The sequence below is a fragment of the Sinocyclocheilus grahami genome, unplaced genomic scaffold (genome assembly GCF_001515645.1).
Source record: "Sinocyclocheilus grahami isolate Dianchi unplaced genomic scaffold, SAMN03320097.WGS_v1.1 scaffold351.1, whole genome shotgun sequence".
NCBI lineage: Eukaryota > Metazoa > Chordata > Actinopteri > Cypriniformes > Cyprinidae > Sinocyclocheilus > Sinocyclocheilus grahami.
In genome coordinates, this window is record NW_015505530.1 from 433,734 (window position 1) to 454,276 (window position 20,543).

General features: G+C 36.8%; 1 protein-coding gene across 1 annotated transcript; it reads right to left on the reverse strand.

Moving 5' to 3' along the window:
• Positions 1 to 4,181: 4,181 nt before the first annotated feature.
• LOC107548619 (protein kinase C eta type-like) lies at positions 4,182 to 20,362 on the reverse strand. The gene is made up of 11 exons (XM_016229381.1): positions 19,468 to 20,362; positions 14,519 to 14,582; positions 13,647 to 13,800; positions 12,745 to 12,779; positions 12,558 to 12,640; positions 11,876 to 12,005; positions 11,630 to 11,763; positions 11,199 to 11,339; positions 10,658 to 10,831; positions 5,462 to 5,608; positions 4,182 to 5,373 (listed from the first exon to the last, which is right to left on the reverse strand). Exons 1-11 carry the CDS (start codon positions 19,816 to 19,818, stop codon positions 5,128 to 5,130), a joined length of 1,659 nt encoding a protein of 552 aa, XP_016084867.1. The 5' UTR covers positions 19,819 to 20,362; the 3' UTR covers positions 4,182 to 5,127.
• Positions 20,363 to 20,543: the final 181 nt, after the last annotated feature.

Genomic DNA, 20,543 nt, shown 5'->3' on the forward strand with positions numbered 1-20,543 from the left:
TCTGACGCCTGACGTCTCGTGTGGCGCGCAGTCACATGCCTCGGAGAGGTCGAGAACGCGAGATGGGGTTCCTTTGAGGATATTTTTGGCACGCGAGCCAGTAATGGCCATTATACGCTCCTGAAGAAGCTACCCTGCGCTCGCCGCTGTTGGATGTGCTTACAGATAATTGAATATTGAGCATTTATGAGGTCACGTTTTCAACAAATAGCCTACATCAAGACAAGTGCCTACACACTATACACAGATGGACTTTATCATAGTGAACATAGTTTAAGCGAGACCATCATATTCCGTTTACTTCAATTAACTAATATAATTCAAAGAGTCACTTTCACATTATTTACCATTTTGTTCAATCCTTTTGATGGCAGAAGTAGCTATCAGCAAGTTGGCACCATATTTTATAGTAGCCTACATAGTACTAAAGTAGGCAAACTATATGATATCCTCCTGAGAACCATAAAAAACGTTTTGTGAATTTATTTTAATGTCATTGCATTGGTTGGAGCAAAGAAACAAATGGAGAAAAGAAATCTTATTCATATTTTATTCTATGTCCTTTGTAGAGGATGGCAGGACTAAGTTATTCAAAAAAATAAATAGACATGAAAAGGCATGTACAGGCAAAACAAAACAGAAAATATTCCCATTCTATAAAATGTATCTATACATTGCATCTAATTTGCATATCAATGTGTTCTTGTGGCAAACCATACTGAAAAAAAAGAAATGTTATAATGGGAGCAATAACTTGGCAATATTTTCATAAGAATATCTCATATTTCATAGGAATATTGATCTATAATTTCTTTCCCAATTGACTTGTTGTGTTTCCCCAAAATGCTTGATTAACATGCCATTTGTCCTGGTGTCCTCTACAGAAGACATGTATGAACATCATGCCCCGTTTCAATAAAAAGTCATATTCCTATTTGAATACCCATTACATTTTTCGGAGAAGTTTTTTATACGACAAACAATTTGAAAATTAGTCCAATTTAAATAATAAAATATTATCATATTTTTAAAGACCAAGGAGAAGGGTGTGTTTATGATGAAACATCCAAACATTTGATATCTCTAAAAAGCCCTGAATGTGCTCTGTACAGGACAATGCAGATATTTAGTTAGTCTCAAAGAAATTCACTATAATATAATGTCCTCTACAGAGGACAAAAGTATATGCCTGGGTCCCAGGAGGATAGTAGACAGACACTATGCTTACCATGGTAGTTTTTGTTAAATTACCATGGTAAAACAGTTTTCAGTGTTGTATCTGATGGTCAATGTCAACAAAGATTTTCCAGCCCAGAAAATTCTTGAAGGATGTTCTTTTTCCCAAATTCCAGCCCCGTGACCAAGACGAGACATGCACACAGCATAAACCCTGTCTCATCCTTTTCCACACAACCCAATGGAAAAACCTGAGAACATGTCCCTGAAACCAGCCACAACACTTGCTTTCCTCTGTAACCATCATTAAGAGTACACGTGATGACTATTTAAACATCTGTATTCTTAAAAAAACTCTGTCCTTTTGTAAACAGTCTTTTCAGAATAAATGATGTATTAAAACTTTTCCAACCCGATCTCAAAACATATTTTATCAGGTGACAGTTTGAAGGAAGTCATACAATGTGATTTGTATGGATTTTTTATAAAGAAGGTCCACCCCTAAACCATCAGTGGTTGTTTGTTAAAGATTGCACAAATTCATACAAATTAACCACCAGTTCCCTGTAATTTAAAATAGTTCTGAATAGCCATAAGAGTCTGTTGACTTCTCACTGTAATGTTTTGAAAATCAAAATATCAGGTTTGGAGTTTCCTATTGGAATCCAGTGAATATTGAGGGGAGAGCAAACAAGGCTAAATGAGTTCAAGCCTATGCTCCATCTCCACTGTGTCCTTGAGGGAAACATTTGCTCCTGTGTAGTTTGCGGCTCAGGGACTGTTCCTGCCAGGTCTATTATACATTGTGTTTGGATGAAAGGGTCTCTACAAAATTACATTTTCAATTTATTAGCATTGCCGCTTCTGGATTGCAGTAAAGAACTGTGATGTTGGTGTATATGAATGAGGAAAGCAGATGGACACGTGCCAATTCTAATCTGCAGTAATCTCCTTCATCCACCTGTTCAGAGATGATCTCTCCATCCCTCAGCAGTGGCTTGAATGTACACAAAGGGACTTTGAAGGGAGGGATCAGCGAAACATGCAAAGATCCTTTGCGTAGCATTTCGTTGATGCAGTACAGTGAACATCAAGCTATAAAAATGTACACACACATGCATGTATTATTGCTCTGTCAAGCCTCATTAAGCAATAAAGGAAAGCGTAAAAGCTCTGGCCTAAAGGTGAAGCACTGTTTGAACACACACTTGAAGCACACTTGAGTGTATATATGATACATTTGAAGATGTCTTGATGTCTTTTTTTTCCCCCACAGGGAATTCTGATCTAATCGTTACAACCCTTCATTTATCAAGACAGAAATCAATACAATAAACAAAATCGGTCCAAGATGAGCTGAAGTGGTGCTAAGACTGAAATGGATTTTCTGCATCCAATAAAGGGTATCCGTACGGGCAGAAGAGAAATCAATAAAATGTAATTATGGCCCACTGGACCTGGGAATGGCTGGAAACTGATCTGTCACCAAGGCCTTTAAGAGACGCATTACAGAGGGCTAATTTTATAAGAGTTGAAACACAAGCATGGAGGAAAGCAGTCTGCCGCCAATACACACAACTGACAAATACATTTTGGCCATGCAGTGTGTCAGCTTGTTTGGGTTGCCTATGTTGACATGCATTCTAAGCCCAGATGTTGCGTGCATGTTTATAGCCTGCTTCTTAAGAAAACAATTGCCATGACAACTATATACATAAATATCTAAATTAATGTTACACAAATATTTAAATGTTATTTTTCTTATTTTTAGTGGGGGGAATTTGCAGTACATTCCTAAGACAGACGTAAGTGCCGTTATGTACTGAAGCTTTGGAAACAAAACCAACGGTTCAAAAACATGAATATAAAATTGGAGAGAGCAATGCATTTTGCCGCCTTCTCCTGCGCCATCCTTACTAAGCAAAGGGGTAAGTCCAGCGGGGGCAGGGGGAGGGGGGAGCAATCGAACTCGGGTTTGGACCAAGTGTGAAAGCACCCTAAAAGTCTGGCTTCATTATTAAGCAATACAACCTAAAAAAGAAACCCTAAAATGTGCCATATTTGTCATTTGAAAATATGTTATATATGAAATAGGGCTGTCAGCATGAGCAGTCAAGCAAGACATACAAACACACAAATTGCATTGCATATTGGACTGAGGGGAAAAGAAAAAAAAGCCACGCAGGGAACAAAACAATCTCACAGCATGAATGCTCTGATATGAAGAGATCAGCCATCTAAGACCAGTGCCTTTTCTGGGAAGAGAACCATCACCGGCATCCACAATGAATAGGTGTATACAAAGGACCACAGTACAAGAGATGTGTATGGCAAAAGATGGAGAGATGTTAAAATATGAATAAAATAATGATATTAAGCAAGACACAGAGAATAATTGTGCTAACTGGCATTGAAGGATCAGGAAACTCCTCTGTGTATAGACCGTTATAAGAGGAGTCATCCAAGCCCCACAAGAGAGTGTCCTTGACCATACAAGGATTTCTGCCTACCCCCGCATTGCCAAAGACTGTAAATGGCTCCAAGCTCATAAGATAGTGCTCTGTTTGTTGGTCTTCAGGGTTGTAGTCTCCCACAGGAAAGTGGGCTGCTGATGACTCTCCAGGAAAACCTCCACTAGTGTAATTGGGGCTGGGCCAGACTTGCAAGGGCAAGTTGCTCAATGGGACCTCCCATGACATCTCCAAAGTTTTTCTCACTCAACACCAAAGATCTGTTGCTAATCTTATTTGCCTCCATTCATCAGATGTAAGCATGATATGGCAAATATCAATAGCCCAGTCTTGTAGGTTTTTTTTTTTTTTTACTGAAACTAGCATAGAGAGAATCACTGATTTTAGTGGGTTCTATTGGCTTTTGTTGTGTCGCACCACTGGCGTCCAACATAGACATGGTGTGAACGCAACCCAATCGCATGAGAAAACTAACTATTTTGACACCAATTTGGCAAAATGTAACAAACTGCCATGAGAGTGTGGAAAAACATGTGAAAATCTTTAGGTGTTTTTTTTTCAGCAAGGAATACTATAACTGTATGTATTTGATAGTAATTACAAACTTAACTTGCATACTCCTACAGACACAAAATGAATAATGGGAAATCAGTGCCAAATACGCACAGGCACAAAAACATACACCAACAGATACATCATACTGCTCAGACTGCGAAGATCCAAATAAACACCATTAAAGAATGATGAGGATGAGGAAGAAGAATCACTGGCCTCAATATAAAGAATTGAAACTGGTCAACATCTCACCTGGGTGTGTTATCCTTTAACCCCTCAGAACAACAAAGGGGGGACGGCTTTTGACGAAGTCACAGACAGAAAAGGTCTAAAAGCAGAGAACACAATACTGCAACCTTTATCAACAATAAAATTCATCGAAAGATGCCAGAGTTTAATCATGGTTGAAATTCCGACCTGAAATGTAATAAACAAACGGCACAGATGTACGCAGAAATGTCTTAAAATATTGTACAAAACTAGCGTCTCCATTTAAAAAACATTCTCATTAGTCTGATTTTCCTGGTTCCTTGACAGCAGAATGATTCTGACAGAATTAGTGATGTTTCTGCATGACGTTTGGCTGTGTTAGACACAGCAAGTGCAGAGGATCAAATCAAGTTTCCTAAACATCTGGATATGAACACTGTTAAATCAGCTACAGTAGATATGGAACAGACAAGTTCATCTATTGATCAAATTTGAGTAAACTGCTGTCTTCCACGATGGAGTCTCATGGAGATCTTTGCATTTCACTCATGATGTGTCTGACACAAAAACAATTACACTATTGTTCTAAAGCATAAGCATAGGCCAGAAGAATCTTATAGCTTAGGCACAGACCAAAAAGCTAGGCCATCGAAATGCACAACCAGTTTCAATATATTCAAATGTTTCTTTAGACTGCTCCTGAAAGTTTCCATTGTCACAATTCATTTGGTTCTACCACATCACGTAATCCTCCCGCATTCTGTTCCTTCATGGCCTCACATGTTTCTTCCGCTCTGCTTTGCAAATCTGAAACCACTTTCAACAGTTCAGGGGAGGTAAAGGAGAAGTTATGGAACTCATCCTGATTGATGGATGGGATGATGGCGTCATCGATGGGCGTAAGAGTAGGATCCTCTTGGGTGAAGTCTGGATCAAAGTTATTCACATCTTCTGCAGTTTTCTAGATTTTAGATTTTTTTTTTACAAAGAATTTGAATATATAATTATATACATACAGACTTATTTATTTAACATATTTTTAAACTCACAATTCTGGGCTTGAAAGGCGGTTCAAGCTCTCGCTGGTTAAGTTTGTCCCAGTCAATGCCAGTAAAAAATGGGTGACTGGTTACAGCGGTCTCTCCACCCTCTGCTGCCACACAACCCAGACGACGGGATGGATTCTTTGTCAGAAACTAAGAAAAATAAAACCAAAACATGATGTCATGCATATGTCTGTCAAACATTCATCTACTTTTACACGCAGAAAACTAATACACACCATATATATATATATCAGTTTACATTACTTCAAATGAATACACTAACAAAAATATGAAAGTGCCCAAAGGTATTGAATGTTGAGAATCCTATCAAATCTCCATAGAGAAATTAAACCTACAGTACGTCACGTCAATAATCAGACTCAATTCCTATGAGAATGTGTATAACATAGCACGCAATCACTTGTGGGAGGTTGTGTCGAGAGTATCAATGCGTGGTATCAAATTTAACCAAATCAGATTAAATCAAATCAAATCAAATCCTGCCCTCCTTCTATAACCGTTTAAAACACAAACATGCACATGTACACACAAATACACACTCTCTCTGGGTAAATCTGACACCCATTAGGAAGCACAGCTGGTTACCATACCTCATCGACTCTGAATAACACTGACAAACTCATTGTTTTGAGGGATCATCCAGTTTTACAGAAAAAAACAAGGGATGCACCAATTTTAAAATCCTGTCAGATAAGCCAATAGTTATGTTCATGTTATAGCCAATATTATAATTCCAAACTAATTTCTATAAATAAATAAAATACTAAAATCAATACTTTTTAAATGTTCAATAAATGTTACAACTGAATTTAGGCATCACAATATTATAAAACACACGAAAAATTGTTACAAAGTGTTTTTAAAGATAATTTTACAAGAGTGTTATATAATAGCAAAAGTAATCTATATGTAAAAATATAGGGGGAATTTTCATGTATAATTAAATATCCAATAATGGCCGATGCTGATAAAAAAAAAAAAAGCAATACTGGCAGAAAACTGGTATGATACTTCCACACTGATCACACACTTCCATAGATTATCTATTCACCTAAAACTAACAGACACCAATAGAAGCAGTTTATATCTACAATATTACTACAACATTGCTGAATATTATTCTATATTTTGAAAAACACAGGCGAAAGAGGAGTTATTTTAGTATTATTAATATGCTATTATAGTACTTATTAAAATTTTGAATTAGCTTACATTTTCAACTTTCATTTTAATTTTTAATAATTTTGTTAAGTACAACAATTTTTATTTCTGTTTAGCTTTAAATTGAATAAATTATTTTTATTTAAAATTAATTCATTATTAATTGTAATACTTCACCTTAATCTACAAAAAAAGTTAATGGAAACATGGAATATAGAAATATTGCCTTGGCAACCAACTGAAATAAAATATGTTTTTTATCTAAAATGTAAATTTTATTTCCTTTTTTTATTTGATTGAACTGTAAATTAATGTATTAAATATTTGTAATAATTAATATTTTTACTTATCAACATCAAAAATGTATCAATTTCGGTGTTGAAACTAATAATTTCAGTGAATGTGACGAAGTTGGCAGCTCATGCTTAAAGTCAATCTGACACAATGTGAATGCAGCATAACACTTCTGATTCTTCTAGAATTTTGTGATGCATCATTTTGTGTGTATTTTAGACTGCCGTAGAGTGTGTGATTGAATGGGGTGGAGTGTTTGAATCACCTCTGGAGCAATGTAATCTGGGGTTCCACAGAAGGTTCCTGTCACAACACCCTCAAACATTCCCTCCTTACACATGCCAAAATCAGCCAGTTTACAATGACCATCCTTATCCAGCAGAACATTATCCAACTTCAGATCCCTGAAATAATACACATACACATATACCAATATGCCAAGATTCAGTCCATTATGGCCATTATGGCAGAGAGAGAGAGAGAGCGAGAGAAAGATTTATGTGTGTTAATATTTTTTATTTGCTTGGTAAACCACTTCTGCATGAAAACCTGCATTATAATCTTTTTAAAGAAAGATTACAAATGGCACTTCATGTCATAATGACTGCTTGCCTCTGATACACACATTCAAAATAATGCTTATACTTTGTCATACATTCACATTCAGTCAACAGTAACTGCATGAATGCTGATATTTTGCCATTTGTCCAGAAGAATTGCAACAGAATTGACGTATATTCCACCTGATATTTTGCCCTCTCCTTCAGTGCCAGTGCTGTTAACAAGTATTACACTGCAGCTTTAAAGATCTATGTGGTAAAGGTTTATAATAATGGAAATGCTGAGGCAAGAATTAATCTCACAGTGTTAATAAACCTCAGAGGACACGGAAGTGGCAATTAAAAAGAGAAGAGGAAGGAAAACACTTCAGAGAACGTAGAGAAAACACACAAGGAATAGTTCAAACTAAATTTCAATCATCATTTGCTCACCCTCATGTTGTTCTAAACTCATTTGACTTCATTAAAGAAAGTCAAACGTGTTTAGAACATCATAAGGGGAATTAAATGATAACAGAATTTTCATTGTGAATTAAATATCCTTTTAATTTCTGTCTTAAGTGCATTTGTCTGTCTAACCTGTATATTATTCCTTTGCTGTGTAGGAATATTAAAGCAGATGTGATCTCCGCTGTGTAGAATCTGGCTCTGTTCTCCTCAAACTTTCTCGATTTCTGAATATGAAACATCAGATCTCCTCCATTCACAAACTCCATTACAAAAAACAGACGGTCCTGTGAAAGGATTAAGAAATTAAGATAAAGATTAATTTAAAAGACAACAACAAATACTAGATTACCACCTTTAACATCAGGAAATTCAGCTCCTTACAGGGAGTCTTTTAACCAACCAGACAGTTAACCCAGCATGTCACAGCCATTAGAAGATTCATGGGAGAGGCAGACAAAGCAGAAACATAAATACTGTTTAGTCAGCAAAGAAGACTGCAGGAAGCACAGGATTATGGGATTGTGAGAGTTGGAAGGTGATCTAAAACGAAGTGCATCATAAGTTTGAATTGACAGCACTAAGTCTCTGTTTAAGTCCAGCACGGCCAATGCATCAAACTCAGCCTGCACACCCAGGGACCACCCACAGTCGGTTTACTGACCGTGTGATACATGCTGCACACAAAACAGGACACAAACTCTTGAGAAATGCAATGATTTTAAGTAGTGAAATATTCAGAGTAAGGTGGGGGAAGATGCCCACAGAACAGTGTGCATTTACTGCAAAACTGTACCATATTTATAGATGACTTTTGCAGGTATAGTATGATGATGCATAATCCAATATATTCGTTTGTTATAGAAGAAAATCATGAAAGAAGGCCATTTTGCCCAACCTCTGGGACAGGAAGCCCACCATGGTCAACACTTGATTATTATTGCAGAATACATCTAACATAATTTTAACTATTTTCTTTTTGTAATTTATGTATAACACTAAACCAATTTTTTTATTTATTTTATGCAATTCATGTAAAATGCTAAACCAAATATTGCATTAATTAATATTATGGTAATTATTATAATACAGTAATAAACTATTTTGACAATTTAGCTGAATTTCCAGTCATAATGGATAATTGATAACCGTCATATTTATTTTCAGATGAGAAGTGACATTTATGTCCAAGAGCAAAATTACAGGTTAGTGCTACTTGGGTAATACTAATACTTCTGGACTAATTTCTTATGCATTTCTTCTTTACAAACATTCACAGAGACTGCCAAATTTTTCTATACCAATCTGATAAAGTTAAAATGAAGTTTGATTCTACACCAGAGAAACAAACTATCTATAATGCTTACCAGAATAATTAGAGATACAATTAGCATCAAGCTACACTTGAAAAAGTATGTGATTATTAATGTTTTTGCTTAAAACCCACTTTACACCATCATCAATCGTGCTTGTAATAACTTCCGATTGTGATCTAAAGTTGAGTTTGATTCTAAAACAGGCAGGCGATACACAGGACAAAAAAAAAATCCTGCTTTTTCGCGCAGCAAATGATCGCGCCTGGTGTGAACAGTCCCATAGGGATCTACTGTTCCGATTCAAAAGCGTCATCGTGCCAAATTTTCACATTCAGTGTGAAAAGGCCTTTAACTGTGGTATGTTCCATTTAAAATGTATCCTTCCCTAAAAAAAAAAACTGTGGCTGGCTGCTTTTCATCAGTGACATCCTGTCCAAGCGAGCGGCTCTTCACCAGAATGAGATAAGTGGACAAGATTTGGACCATCAAAGCGCCATGGCACATCCACTAATGACCAAGTCCATCACATTAACAAACACGCACATTCACTCAGCAACAGTGCCACACACCTCAGGCCCTCTGAGATCATTGATTTTTACCACCGCGTTGTGGTGCTATCTAACCTAACCCAGCCCCAGAGGGTCATGAGTGTGCTTTGTATGTTGCTCAGGTGTGGAGGGTTAAGAGATTGATTGCGTGCGTCAGGGTTGTGAAAGAGCAAAGACACACCAGTTCCATTCCTCATTACAAACACACTGTACATTTGGCAGCGAGACCTTGAGGATGTTCCTGCACATCCATGTTCATGTGGACTCTGCAGTAGTAAATCCAGAGAGGTCATCATGTCGGATCTGTTCTGCTGGACTGAACATGAAAACTTGAACATGAAAGTCCTTTTGCAATCAGTGTGCGTGTGTGCATGTTTTTAAAACCTTGCGTACACTCAAGGTAAAGTAATAAAATCAAACAATATAGTCTTACAAATGCTACAGTGTGTGTTTCAGGTGGGTCTGTATGATTGTAAAAGCTACATTAGGGGATTCAGTGTTGACCTCTCTATTCTAAAGGCTTCGAGCAAAACACGCAAGCAGAACATAGCAGACCTCTGATCTCTCACAACACACACAGAGAAAGTACACATACACAGAAAATGCAAAGTAGAATTGAACCAACATAACATATTGATGCTTAATTCTCTACTGCCCCCTACTGATGAGGTGAAAACTACATGCTCTCTCAAGAACAGAATATACCAAGGGTTCTATAGCCCTATTATATATATATATATATATATATATATAAACATACATACATACATATATGGTTTATTGATTTATTTATAACTAGCTTCGTTTAAAAACAATACAACTAGGTGAATGTGTGATGTGTCTGTTCCTCACCGGTGTCTGGAAGCAACAGTAAAGCTGAGTGAGGTAAGGATGAGTGGAAGCGAGGGATAACACTCGTTTTTCTGTCATCGTGCACTCCACATCATCATCCTGCAGTATGATGTCTTTCTTTAACACCTTCACTGCAAACACCTGATCCGAACCATTCAACCGGACCAACATCACCTATTTACACAGAACACCAACAGCAAGACTTGTGAAGTACATGTGATACATGCGAATTATCTTTCCTTTTATTTGTGAAGACATATTCACCCAGACTTTCTGGCACAAAATTGTCAGCATAATATTTTAATATGAAACAGCACAGCCCAAAGACGTATATTACGTTGTTTAAAAGTCATTTGCACAGCAATGATCTGAAGTTTTTTTTTTTTTCAGTGCGTATAATTTTTTTATGTACACCGAATAAAACTTCAAACAGTTATATAAACAGTTCCATAACATTATATATGTAACAAATAGTCTGCAATATTTGTGCTACACAGTCATATTGGACCTGATATAAAGAGGAACATTCTTAAACACAGACCTTGCCGAAGCTGCCTTTTCCCAACACCTGCAGGAGTGTGAAGTTAGAGATTCCCAGCTTTCGATTTGGGTCTTTTTTAGATTGCCCTCGATCTCCTCTCACGCTCAATGTACGGCACTGAGTGTCCATACCTGCGAGACCCTGAGAAGAGAGACAAATTATTTTTTCCTAACAGACTTTATGTATTACTCATTCAGTACATTTTATCATTCAACATCAATTGTTCTGTTGATGGTCCTGTGTTACTTCCCTTAATTTCTTTGTTTACGTCACTAAAGTTTTATTTTGTCCTATTTTCGGTGCATGCAGCTTAGAATGTACTGTTATGTGTAATGTCAAAAAAGCACATTAAACTTAAACCGAGAGAGCTTTACACAGACAGATCACATATTTCACTTTTGAAAAGATTGAGTGCACATGTGTGTATTTACCACCGAGTTGCGTTTGGTCATTCCTCTCGGCTGAAGGCCCATTTCTGCCAATTTATTGGCCAGTTCTACATTGTTGACTCCACAGTTTGGGGCAACATTTCCCTTACAGCGGATATGGACATTCATTTTACAAACTACAGATGTAAAAACACAACAAACCAGATGAGCCTCACATAACAGTATCAATGAGACTGACGGATGCATTAATGGTGAACAAGGAGGGCTGACAGAAAGAGAGAAAAGTACTTTTGCAGTGTAATCCTTGCCGTACGAGGCCCCACAGCAAAGAGCCACAGTGGTCGCAGAAGGTAGGAACCTTATAATTGTGGATGTTGAACTTATGGGGAATGTTTATACTGAAACCTTGATTCGTAGTCTGTAAAAAGAAGGAACAAAGTATAAAATAAAAAAACAGAACAGTACGTTTCAGCAATTCTATTCCTGACCAGTAGGTGGAAAATGGCATCTGTGTTTATTAGGACACAGCCAGCAGTCACTTCACCAACACATGACAAAATTGGTCTGTCTTTCTCAGAAATTCTATGGCCAAAACTTCTAAAATCCACAGATGAAAAGAAAAACCCAGGCACACTCTTAAAAATAAAGGTGCTTCAAAAGGTTCTTCAAGTGATGCCATAGAAGAACCATTTTTGGTTCCACAAAGAACCATTCAGTCAAAGGCTCTTTAAAGAACCATCTCTTGCTTATCTTTTTATAATCTGAAGAACCTTCTTTCACCACAAAGAACCATTTGTGAAACAGAAAGGTTCTTCAGATGTTAAAAGTTCTTTAGAGAACCATTTAGACAAAAAGGTTCTTCTATGGCATCGTGAAGCACCTTTACTTTTAAGAGTGCAAGCCATACTGTGAGAATCCCCCCACACACAAAAATGGACTACAAAAGCTTTTTAGGTTAGGGTTGCATTACCTGTTCCTTGGCAGGTTTCTTCATGCGTGGACAGACCGTAACCACAAACTGATGACATCGCTTATGTACCACACAGGTGCACACTAACATGCACACATACGAACACACACAGCTGATTATAACCGATAATACAATCAATTTAAACACAGATCACGTCCATTAATACAGAGACAGAGTGTCAACTCACCTTGACATTGGTAGCCCTGTTTTCCAAAAACACCCCTGGAACAAAGAAAACACAACAACAAAAAAACATCATGTACAATTAAAATATAACAAAGTTTGTTCAGCCACCCACTTTAAGCATTTATACACAAAATTCACTGTAAAACACTTTTATTCTGTAATGTATATTGTTCTCAATTTTGTATTGAAAACTAGTAGCAAAAAAAGTGTCACAAAAGGGGCACCTGTCCATTTACAAAAGAATGAACTCTACCTGACATTCTATAATGATTCAAATGTTATTGATTACTAATTTGTAGGAACCTTTGCCTGCAGAATGTCACTGCAAAATTAAAATGCAAATCAGTCATAACAATGTACACATTTCTATCCTTTGTGTGCTTGTTTATTAAATATTTTTAGCTAATTTGTTCATACTTTCAGCCTCTTACCAATAAGAGTTTAGTATTCTCAGCTCTGTTTATTTTATAAAAATAAATTATAATTTTTTTTACTGTTTAAATCCTTAAAAAGACCTACAAATTTTTAATTTAGCTAATGCTAAAAGTGTTTAAAAACACCTACAGTAACCTTATTACAGGGACATTCCCCCTGCAGATAAATATAAATATCTTGCTGAAGGTCTCACGGTCATCCCTCATGGGCTTTAACTCATAAGCTTTCAGTTACATACAGTGGGTACGGAAAGTATTCAGACACCCTTACATTTTTCCATTAATTTCTGTACATTAATGAGGGAAAAAAATTTACTTAAATGATTTTAGCAAATGGCTGCAATATAACAAAGAGTGAAAAATTTAAGGGGGTCTGAATACTTTCCGTACCCACTGTATTTTAAAACGCTCACAAAAATGTGCTATTTAAAAAAAATATATATGTACATTTGTGTCAAAAGTGCAATACCATATAAAATCTTTGCAGTGGAAGCAGAATGTTGGTTGCTTTAGAAAGGTCGACATGAACTTGTGCCCGTTTACTTGGTGGATTTTTCTTCGAACAGCCTGTTGCCGCTTACGAGTAAATTCTTTATAGGGACGCGTGTTTCCTCCAGCATCATCTAAACACAGAGAAACAGAAAAGCTTTTATTATTTCATGATGCATGATCTTCTTACAATACATAGGTATTTCCTATAATGCCATGTAACATACTGCTGACTTTGTGAGGGGGAAGAAAGACAGATTATGAGCCCCCGGTTCACTGGTATTATTAAGTCTAGTCTATTCTCTGCAGGCCTAACCACAGGCCTTTAAAGGAAGCCAGCTCCACACACCCCTGCACAGCGGGTGAGCGATTCGCACATAGCATACACTTCACGCATAAAATGCTCTGTCTAAAAAAAAACTGACTGAAGTTGGCTTTGTGTCTTAGTGTGTCTTTACATGTGTTGACAAGTCTGGTAGCATGTTAACATTTAGTTAAGCGACACCTTAACAGCAAGTGGAGGAAATTAAGTGTGTGTGTGCATGCGTGTTTCCACCATCAAGGACTAGACAGTGCAATTCATCAAGAAGAGTTTTATATTTTCATCTTTTATTCTGTCATTGGCTATGAAACAGACCGCGTGTTCTCGATATGCCTGTTTCAGTGCAAAAATATCCCAGTCATACTGACATTTTAAAATGTATGAATACATTTATATTTCTGCATGAAAAGATTAAAAAGAAATAGAAACCATTTAAAAAATACAAAACAAACAAAAAAAGATTTAAAAGAAAGAAACCAAAAAAAGAAAAGAAGAGCTATAGAAGAAAAAAAATGAGAGGAGGGACTCACCATCTATAAATGAGCCTGTGAGAGTAACCAGGATGTAGACCTTACCCTCAGGTTCAAGATCAATCTGCAACAAAAATAAATAAATAAAAATCATTAGATATTAATTTAGACATTGAATATTAAAAAGGTTGTTCTAACATTTTAAACTTAACTTATCAGCAGTTAAAAGTTTGGACACAACTACTCATTTAAATACTCATTTTCATTATTTTTATAATATTTTCTAAATTCGAATTATAGTAAATTGATCAAAACTATCAAACAACACAAACAGAAGTATGGGAATTATTTAGAGATACAAATGTTAAATAAATACATCATTATATTTTAAATTCTTTTTTTTTCAAATGCTTTCCACACTTTCTGACCAAGATATATATATTATTTTTTTGACAAAGCAGCACTTAAGAATTGAGTGTAACTGATGATGACTTTTTGATGACTTTTCTGTGACCTTTTAAGATTTCACCATTTTCCCTGATATTCACAGGCCTTCTAGAAAACATTTTTAAAGTTCATTTTCAATTTATCCAGGACTGTGAGAAGCCCTCTGCACCTGTGTTGCAACCTGGAATTAAACCACGCCATGCTGGTATCGTCTGGCCAGAGGAGAACTGGCCCCCCGACTGAGCCTGGTTTCTCCATTTTCTGTCACCGATGGAGTTTTGGTTCCTTGCCACTGACGCCTTTGGCTTGCTTAGTTGGGGACACTTGACTGACTGACTGCACAGACACTATTGGACGAGAGCTGAACTGGATGATGACATCACTGAATCATCAATGAACTGACTTTAGCTGAAAAATTACTCTTTGTTATTGTCTTGCATTACTGACAAACTATTTTCCTGTTTGACACTGTAAAGCTGCTTTGACACAATCAGTGTGTATTATTGACACAATCAGTGTGGAAAAAATGTGTATAACACTTTTGTATGACAAGTCTAGTTTTTTTTTTTCATGTTACAAATTCAGGCAAACATACACATGTTGAAAACAATATGTGCCAAATACAACCAATCACACAACCCACTGATACCATCCCCAGCAGATACACACTGACACCACGGAAAATGTAAATGAGGTCAGGCAGGAGTAAAATATCAGAGCTAGACTTCAGATTACTGTAGAGCAAAAAGAGAAGAGAGATAAATGGAAAGACAAACTCAGAAATGGAAAGAGACAGCAAGGGGTAAGGGGGGGGGTCGTTTGTGTGCCTGTGGTAAAGTTAGTAGAAAACCAACTTTGTGGGCGTGTCGACGTGCATGTGATCCAGAAATAAACCCTATGTGCTTGTGTATGTGTTACGACAGAATCATGGATAAAAGAAACAAACTATAGGGATAAGAGATATCGCATGCAAACAGCATAAACAAGGGAGTGGCCAACTCAGAAAAGACATCTTTGGATGTCAGCATTGAGGCTGTGTGGTTGAATGGAAGGTGGTTGTCTAAATAGAAGTCTGATGATAATTAGCAAAACATCACTACATCTTTGTTGTCAATGATTAGCCATAATTAGCATACAGAATGCTAAAATTTCTATTTAAACTATTTTGCTTTAGCAACTTTCAATTGAGTTCAACTGAATATTTCTTTCCACCACACTCATACTTCTTTTCATTTGGTCAGAACTGAAAGCAGAAAAATTCACGCAGACTATGATAGAATGTGTATCTCCAATACACACAACTTCCATTTTATACACTTTTGATGCTAGTTTCACTGAATGATAAGATAGCATAACAGAAACTGCTGGATTCCTAGAGGCATTCCCCATATAGAGAAGCTCGTACACACGCAAACACACTCTTACTTGTGTGTGTGCTGATTTGAACTGCAGGTTTCACATACCATCTGTCCCAAAAGCCTGAGGCTCTACACAGAAACAAATACATGCACTCACAGAGACTGAAACTTGGCACAAAACGCTCACAGCCCAGACAGACTGAAAGCAGAGTATCATTAATTAGCGGTTATGTGACCTGCAGCTGCAGAACCAATAAAAATGGGGCATTGTATCTCTAAGGTCCACTGAACTTCATCTGGAACCCAACAGAAGGTGATTAGATGTACAATAATGTTTAAAAGTTTAGGGTCAGTAAGATTTTTAAAAAATGTTTCTGAGTCTCTTACGTTCACCAACACTGCATTTATTTGACCAGAAATACACTAAAAACACTAATATTGTGAAATATAATTACACTTTAAAATATCTTTTCTGTTTTAATCTATTTCAAAATGTTATTTATTTCTGTGATGGCAAAGCTGAATTTTCAGCAGTCATCACTCCAGTCTTCAGTGTCAGATGATTTTGTGCTGAAGAAACATTTCTTATTATTATCAGTGTTGAAAACGGTTTGTGCTGCTTAATATTTTAATAGAAACCCTTATACGTTTTTCAGCATTCTTTCAAAGTTCAAAAGAACAGCATTTATTTTAAATAGTAATCCTTATCTGAACATTTCCTGACTTACTTTAAATGCTTTTTGTGCCAAACATATCTGAAACATATTAAAATGTGCATATTAGATGCATACATGCATAGTTTACATGACATTTTGAGCAATCATCTAAAACTTTTTTCTATTTTTTTTACGATCAATTCTATTTCATGCATTACAGTTTATGACTTCAAAGAATTTAGATTATATTTAAAAACATTTCTAGACAAGCATTTAAAAATAATAATAGTCATTTAAAGTATACACTTTATATATTACATACAGTATAAGTTGAACTTAAAATAACCTTGAGGCTAATAAAGTGTATCCCCATGTTACTGTTCACCAAATGAACAAATGTTCAGGACACGTACAGTAAAAACAAGATGATCGGTATCTCTAAAAATAATGTCCCTGTGATTATGCATTCTGGGAAAGGAGAACTAACAATCCTTGGGCTGAATAATAAGGTTACAAGACGACTTTCACCACTTCTGCTGAGGAAAAGCAAGCTGATTTGCATGTGCATGTGCATGTTCAGTCTGGTCACTGAAAGCCTGACAACAAGTGTTTTACAACTATTGTGTCCTAGTGACCCTGCTGCAGTGTTGAGTTAACACTGATATGAATTAGCTCTGAAGGCGGCATGTAGACATGGAACTGGAGGTGTTTAGATCAAAGAAGATGCTAAAACCACAGAGCAAGATGTTTCAGCTGATCTTAGCTGCAACCATCCCACGGAGAGTCCAAATTGTATTGACTGACTGTGCATTAAGCCTTGACTTCCTTTCATTAACCTCTGATCATGCATCAGGATAGCTTCATCTGTGTCTAGAACTGCAGTCAAAGGCCTGATTCTGGATCAGTGAGCAATGCATTGTCGGACATATGGGTGTAAGTGTGAACTGTGAACCCACACAGATGATGGTGGAAAATGATAACACTCATAACCTCAACAAGTCTGCTGTTCACACACAAAGGAAAAACACAGCAGCACAAAACAAATGAGACTACACAAAAAAACAACAACATAACAATACAATAGTACAGAACAAAATAAAACAAAACAAAAGAGCACAGTGCAACACAACAGAGCATGACAAAAGGAACACAGCGCAATTAAACCAACAGTGTGAGGTTTAGGGGAAACTGGGGAGTGCTGTAATACCAGTTTAACCAATTAGAAATTAACTATAGGGATGAACTCACATAGCCTAACACAAAACACAACATAGCACAAGCTTTTCGAAGCATTTAAACACAAGTCTTTAATAAACATAAAAATACATGTAAAGAAACATTTTTTTTTAAAAGAAGCAGGAATATCATAGCTGCAGATGGAGAGGGCTGTAACACTTTCTAATGTGTTTTTCTGCTGAAGACAAAGATTGCACAAAATCATACAAGCCACATTTGCCACAACTGTGATAAAACAGGCTGATCAACTTCAAAAAACAAAACGGTGTGTGCATTAGCCTATGTTTTACATATAATTGATTTTGATTTCAAATGCTGTTTTGCAAAATTCCTCAATGTTAACCATTTCATAGCATTCATGTGGCTCAAACAGTAGAGTATGGTGCTAGCAACGCCAATATCATGGTTCGATTCCCAAGGAATGGTTGAACTGATACAATGTATACTTTAAAGCCAATGTAAACACTTTGGTCTGCCAAATGCATGAACGTAAATTTTGAATCAAAATGTTTAAATTAAATGTAGGTTGATAGGTGTGCAGTATGGTGATGGGGGATGGCATATTCATTACTTAAAAAAAAAAGTTAATTTGATTATCAGAATAATTCATGCATATAATTTAACATGTTTTCAGGTAGCGTTACAAGTGACCTGGTAGTGGGACATATTGTAACAACAGCATTCTTCGTACCTGATATGAATTTGCTTACTTATTTAATTAATTAATTAATAAATATGAATTTTGATAATTAGTACATTAATAAACTTTTCTTAATTTGCCGCAGGCAAACATGAGAATATTGTATCAAAGTTTAAGACAGCACAAATGAATAACACAGAGTTACAGACTTTGAAATAAAATGTGTTACAAATCACCCGAGGCTTCTCTATTTTGTATTTAAGTATGCTGACATTTTATGGTCCAACACATGATTTGTCTTTAGTGTGCACCTAAGTACTGTACTAAATACGGTTTTGCTTTCTGGTCTTGTTATCAACATGCACTTTTCTACAAACACAAATCCCTCCAATGCCACCAGATGCATAAACATCCTCATCATTTGAAACTTTTCACAGTCTCACCTCTATTCTGCATATTGGACAATTAATCCATCCATAGATGCTCACTGTCTGCCCCATCAGAGCAAACATGCCTTGTTGTTTCCGAACTTTTCTAATTGTCATGTCAACATACAAAAATCAATCTCCACCAATTTTAAGTAGACAGTTTCTCACAATCCTTATGGAAAGATGCAAATGTGTAAACAGGTCAGGGGAAATTTAACACAGCTATATAATAAACATTCCTCACCCATCCTTCAAAAGACTCCTCACTGTTTGTGCTCTTCATCAGATCATCAAACTGGATGGTGCAGTTGGCCACGAAGTCATCGTACCCGATCGGTGCGTCATGAAAAATGGCCAGCTCTACCTGCTTGCCGTTGTTGACGTTAACGGAGAACTCCTCGTTATAAGTGGGCATGTTGGTTTTCTGCTTGGTGTGCGTCTGTCCGATCTTATACTCGTCCACTTTCACTACGATGTACGGGTCCAGGGTCTGGTTCGCCTTGCTGAACATCACGGCATGTCGCATAGAGGTGGTCGTGGGCTTCAGGTCCACCGCTTCGCCGATGCGCAACTTCAGATACCCGTTAAACTTCATGGTGTTCTCTAAACTCGAGCCTAGCAAATCTAAACCTAACTGACTTGAATGTTGGACATCACTTAAATGGGAAAGTGTAAATGCACAAACGCACACCAGTTAGAAGCCTCTGCATCTGAAACAAAGCGTTGTTTGAAACACCTGCTTTGCGGAAGGACTGAAGCGAGTGGGCAGAATGGGGAAGTGAAGGAGTTCACGCCTGACTACGCGTCTCCCTCGAGGGAGTCAGTCACAACATGAAATGTTTCTCTCTGGCTCTGTCTTTAAATCTTATCCGTAAGGCGACTTATTACGAGGTCGCCTTTGCAAAGTTTTCCTCGACACTTTCACAGTCCGTCCATATTCGCTGCATTTTGGACTTAGACGCGTGTCAGACAAACCTTTGTATGAAAAACATCTATTTCTCTATATTCTCTATTCCTCTATAGACTGAGGTCTATTTCAATCAAACTGAGCGATAGGGCGTTGAGGAAACTGCAGAGAAACTGTCCAGATATTTTTTCTTTAAACAAAGCCACTCGTGGACCATCTCTGAAGTACCTGCTTGTGGAATTCCGTTGAAAAAAGAAAACACACCTGTTTTATCGCGAGCAAATGGAAACACCGCCACCTTTCGGCAGACTTTTTCAACAGCACTCGTTAAGTATTAAATGATGTGCAAATATAATTTGAAGATATTGTAAATAAACAAATGAGCAAATATAAAATATGTGTTCTATTCTTTT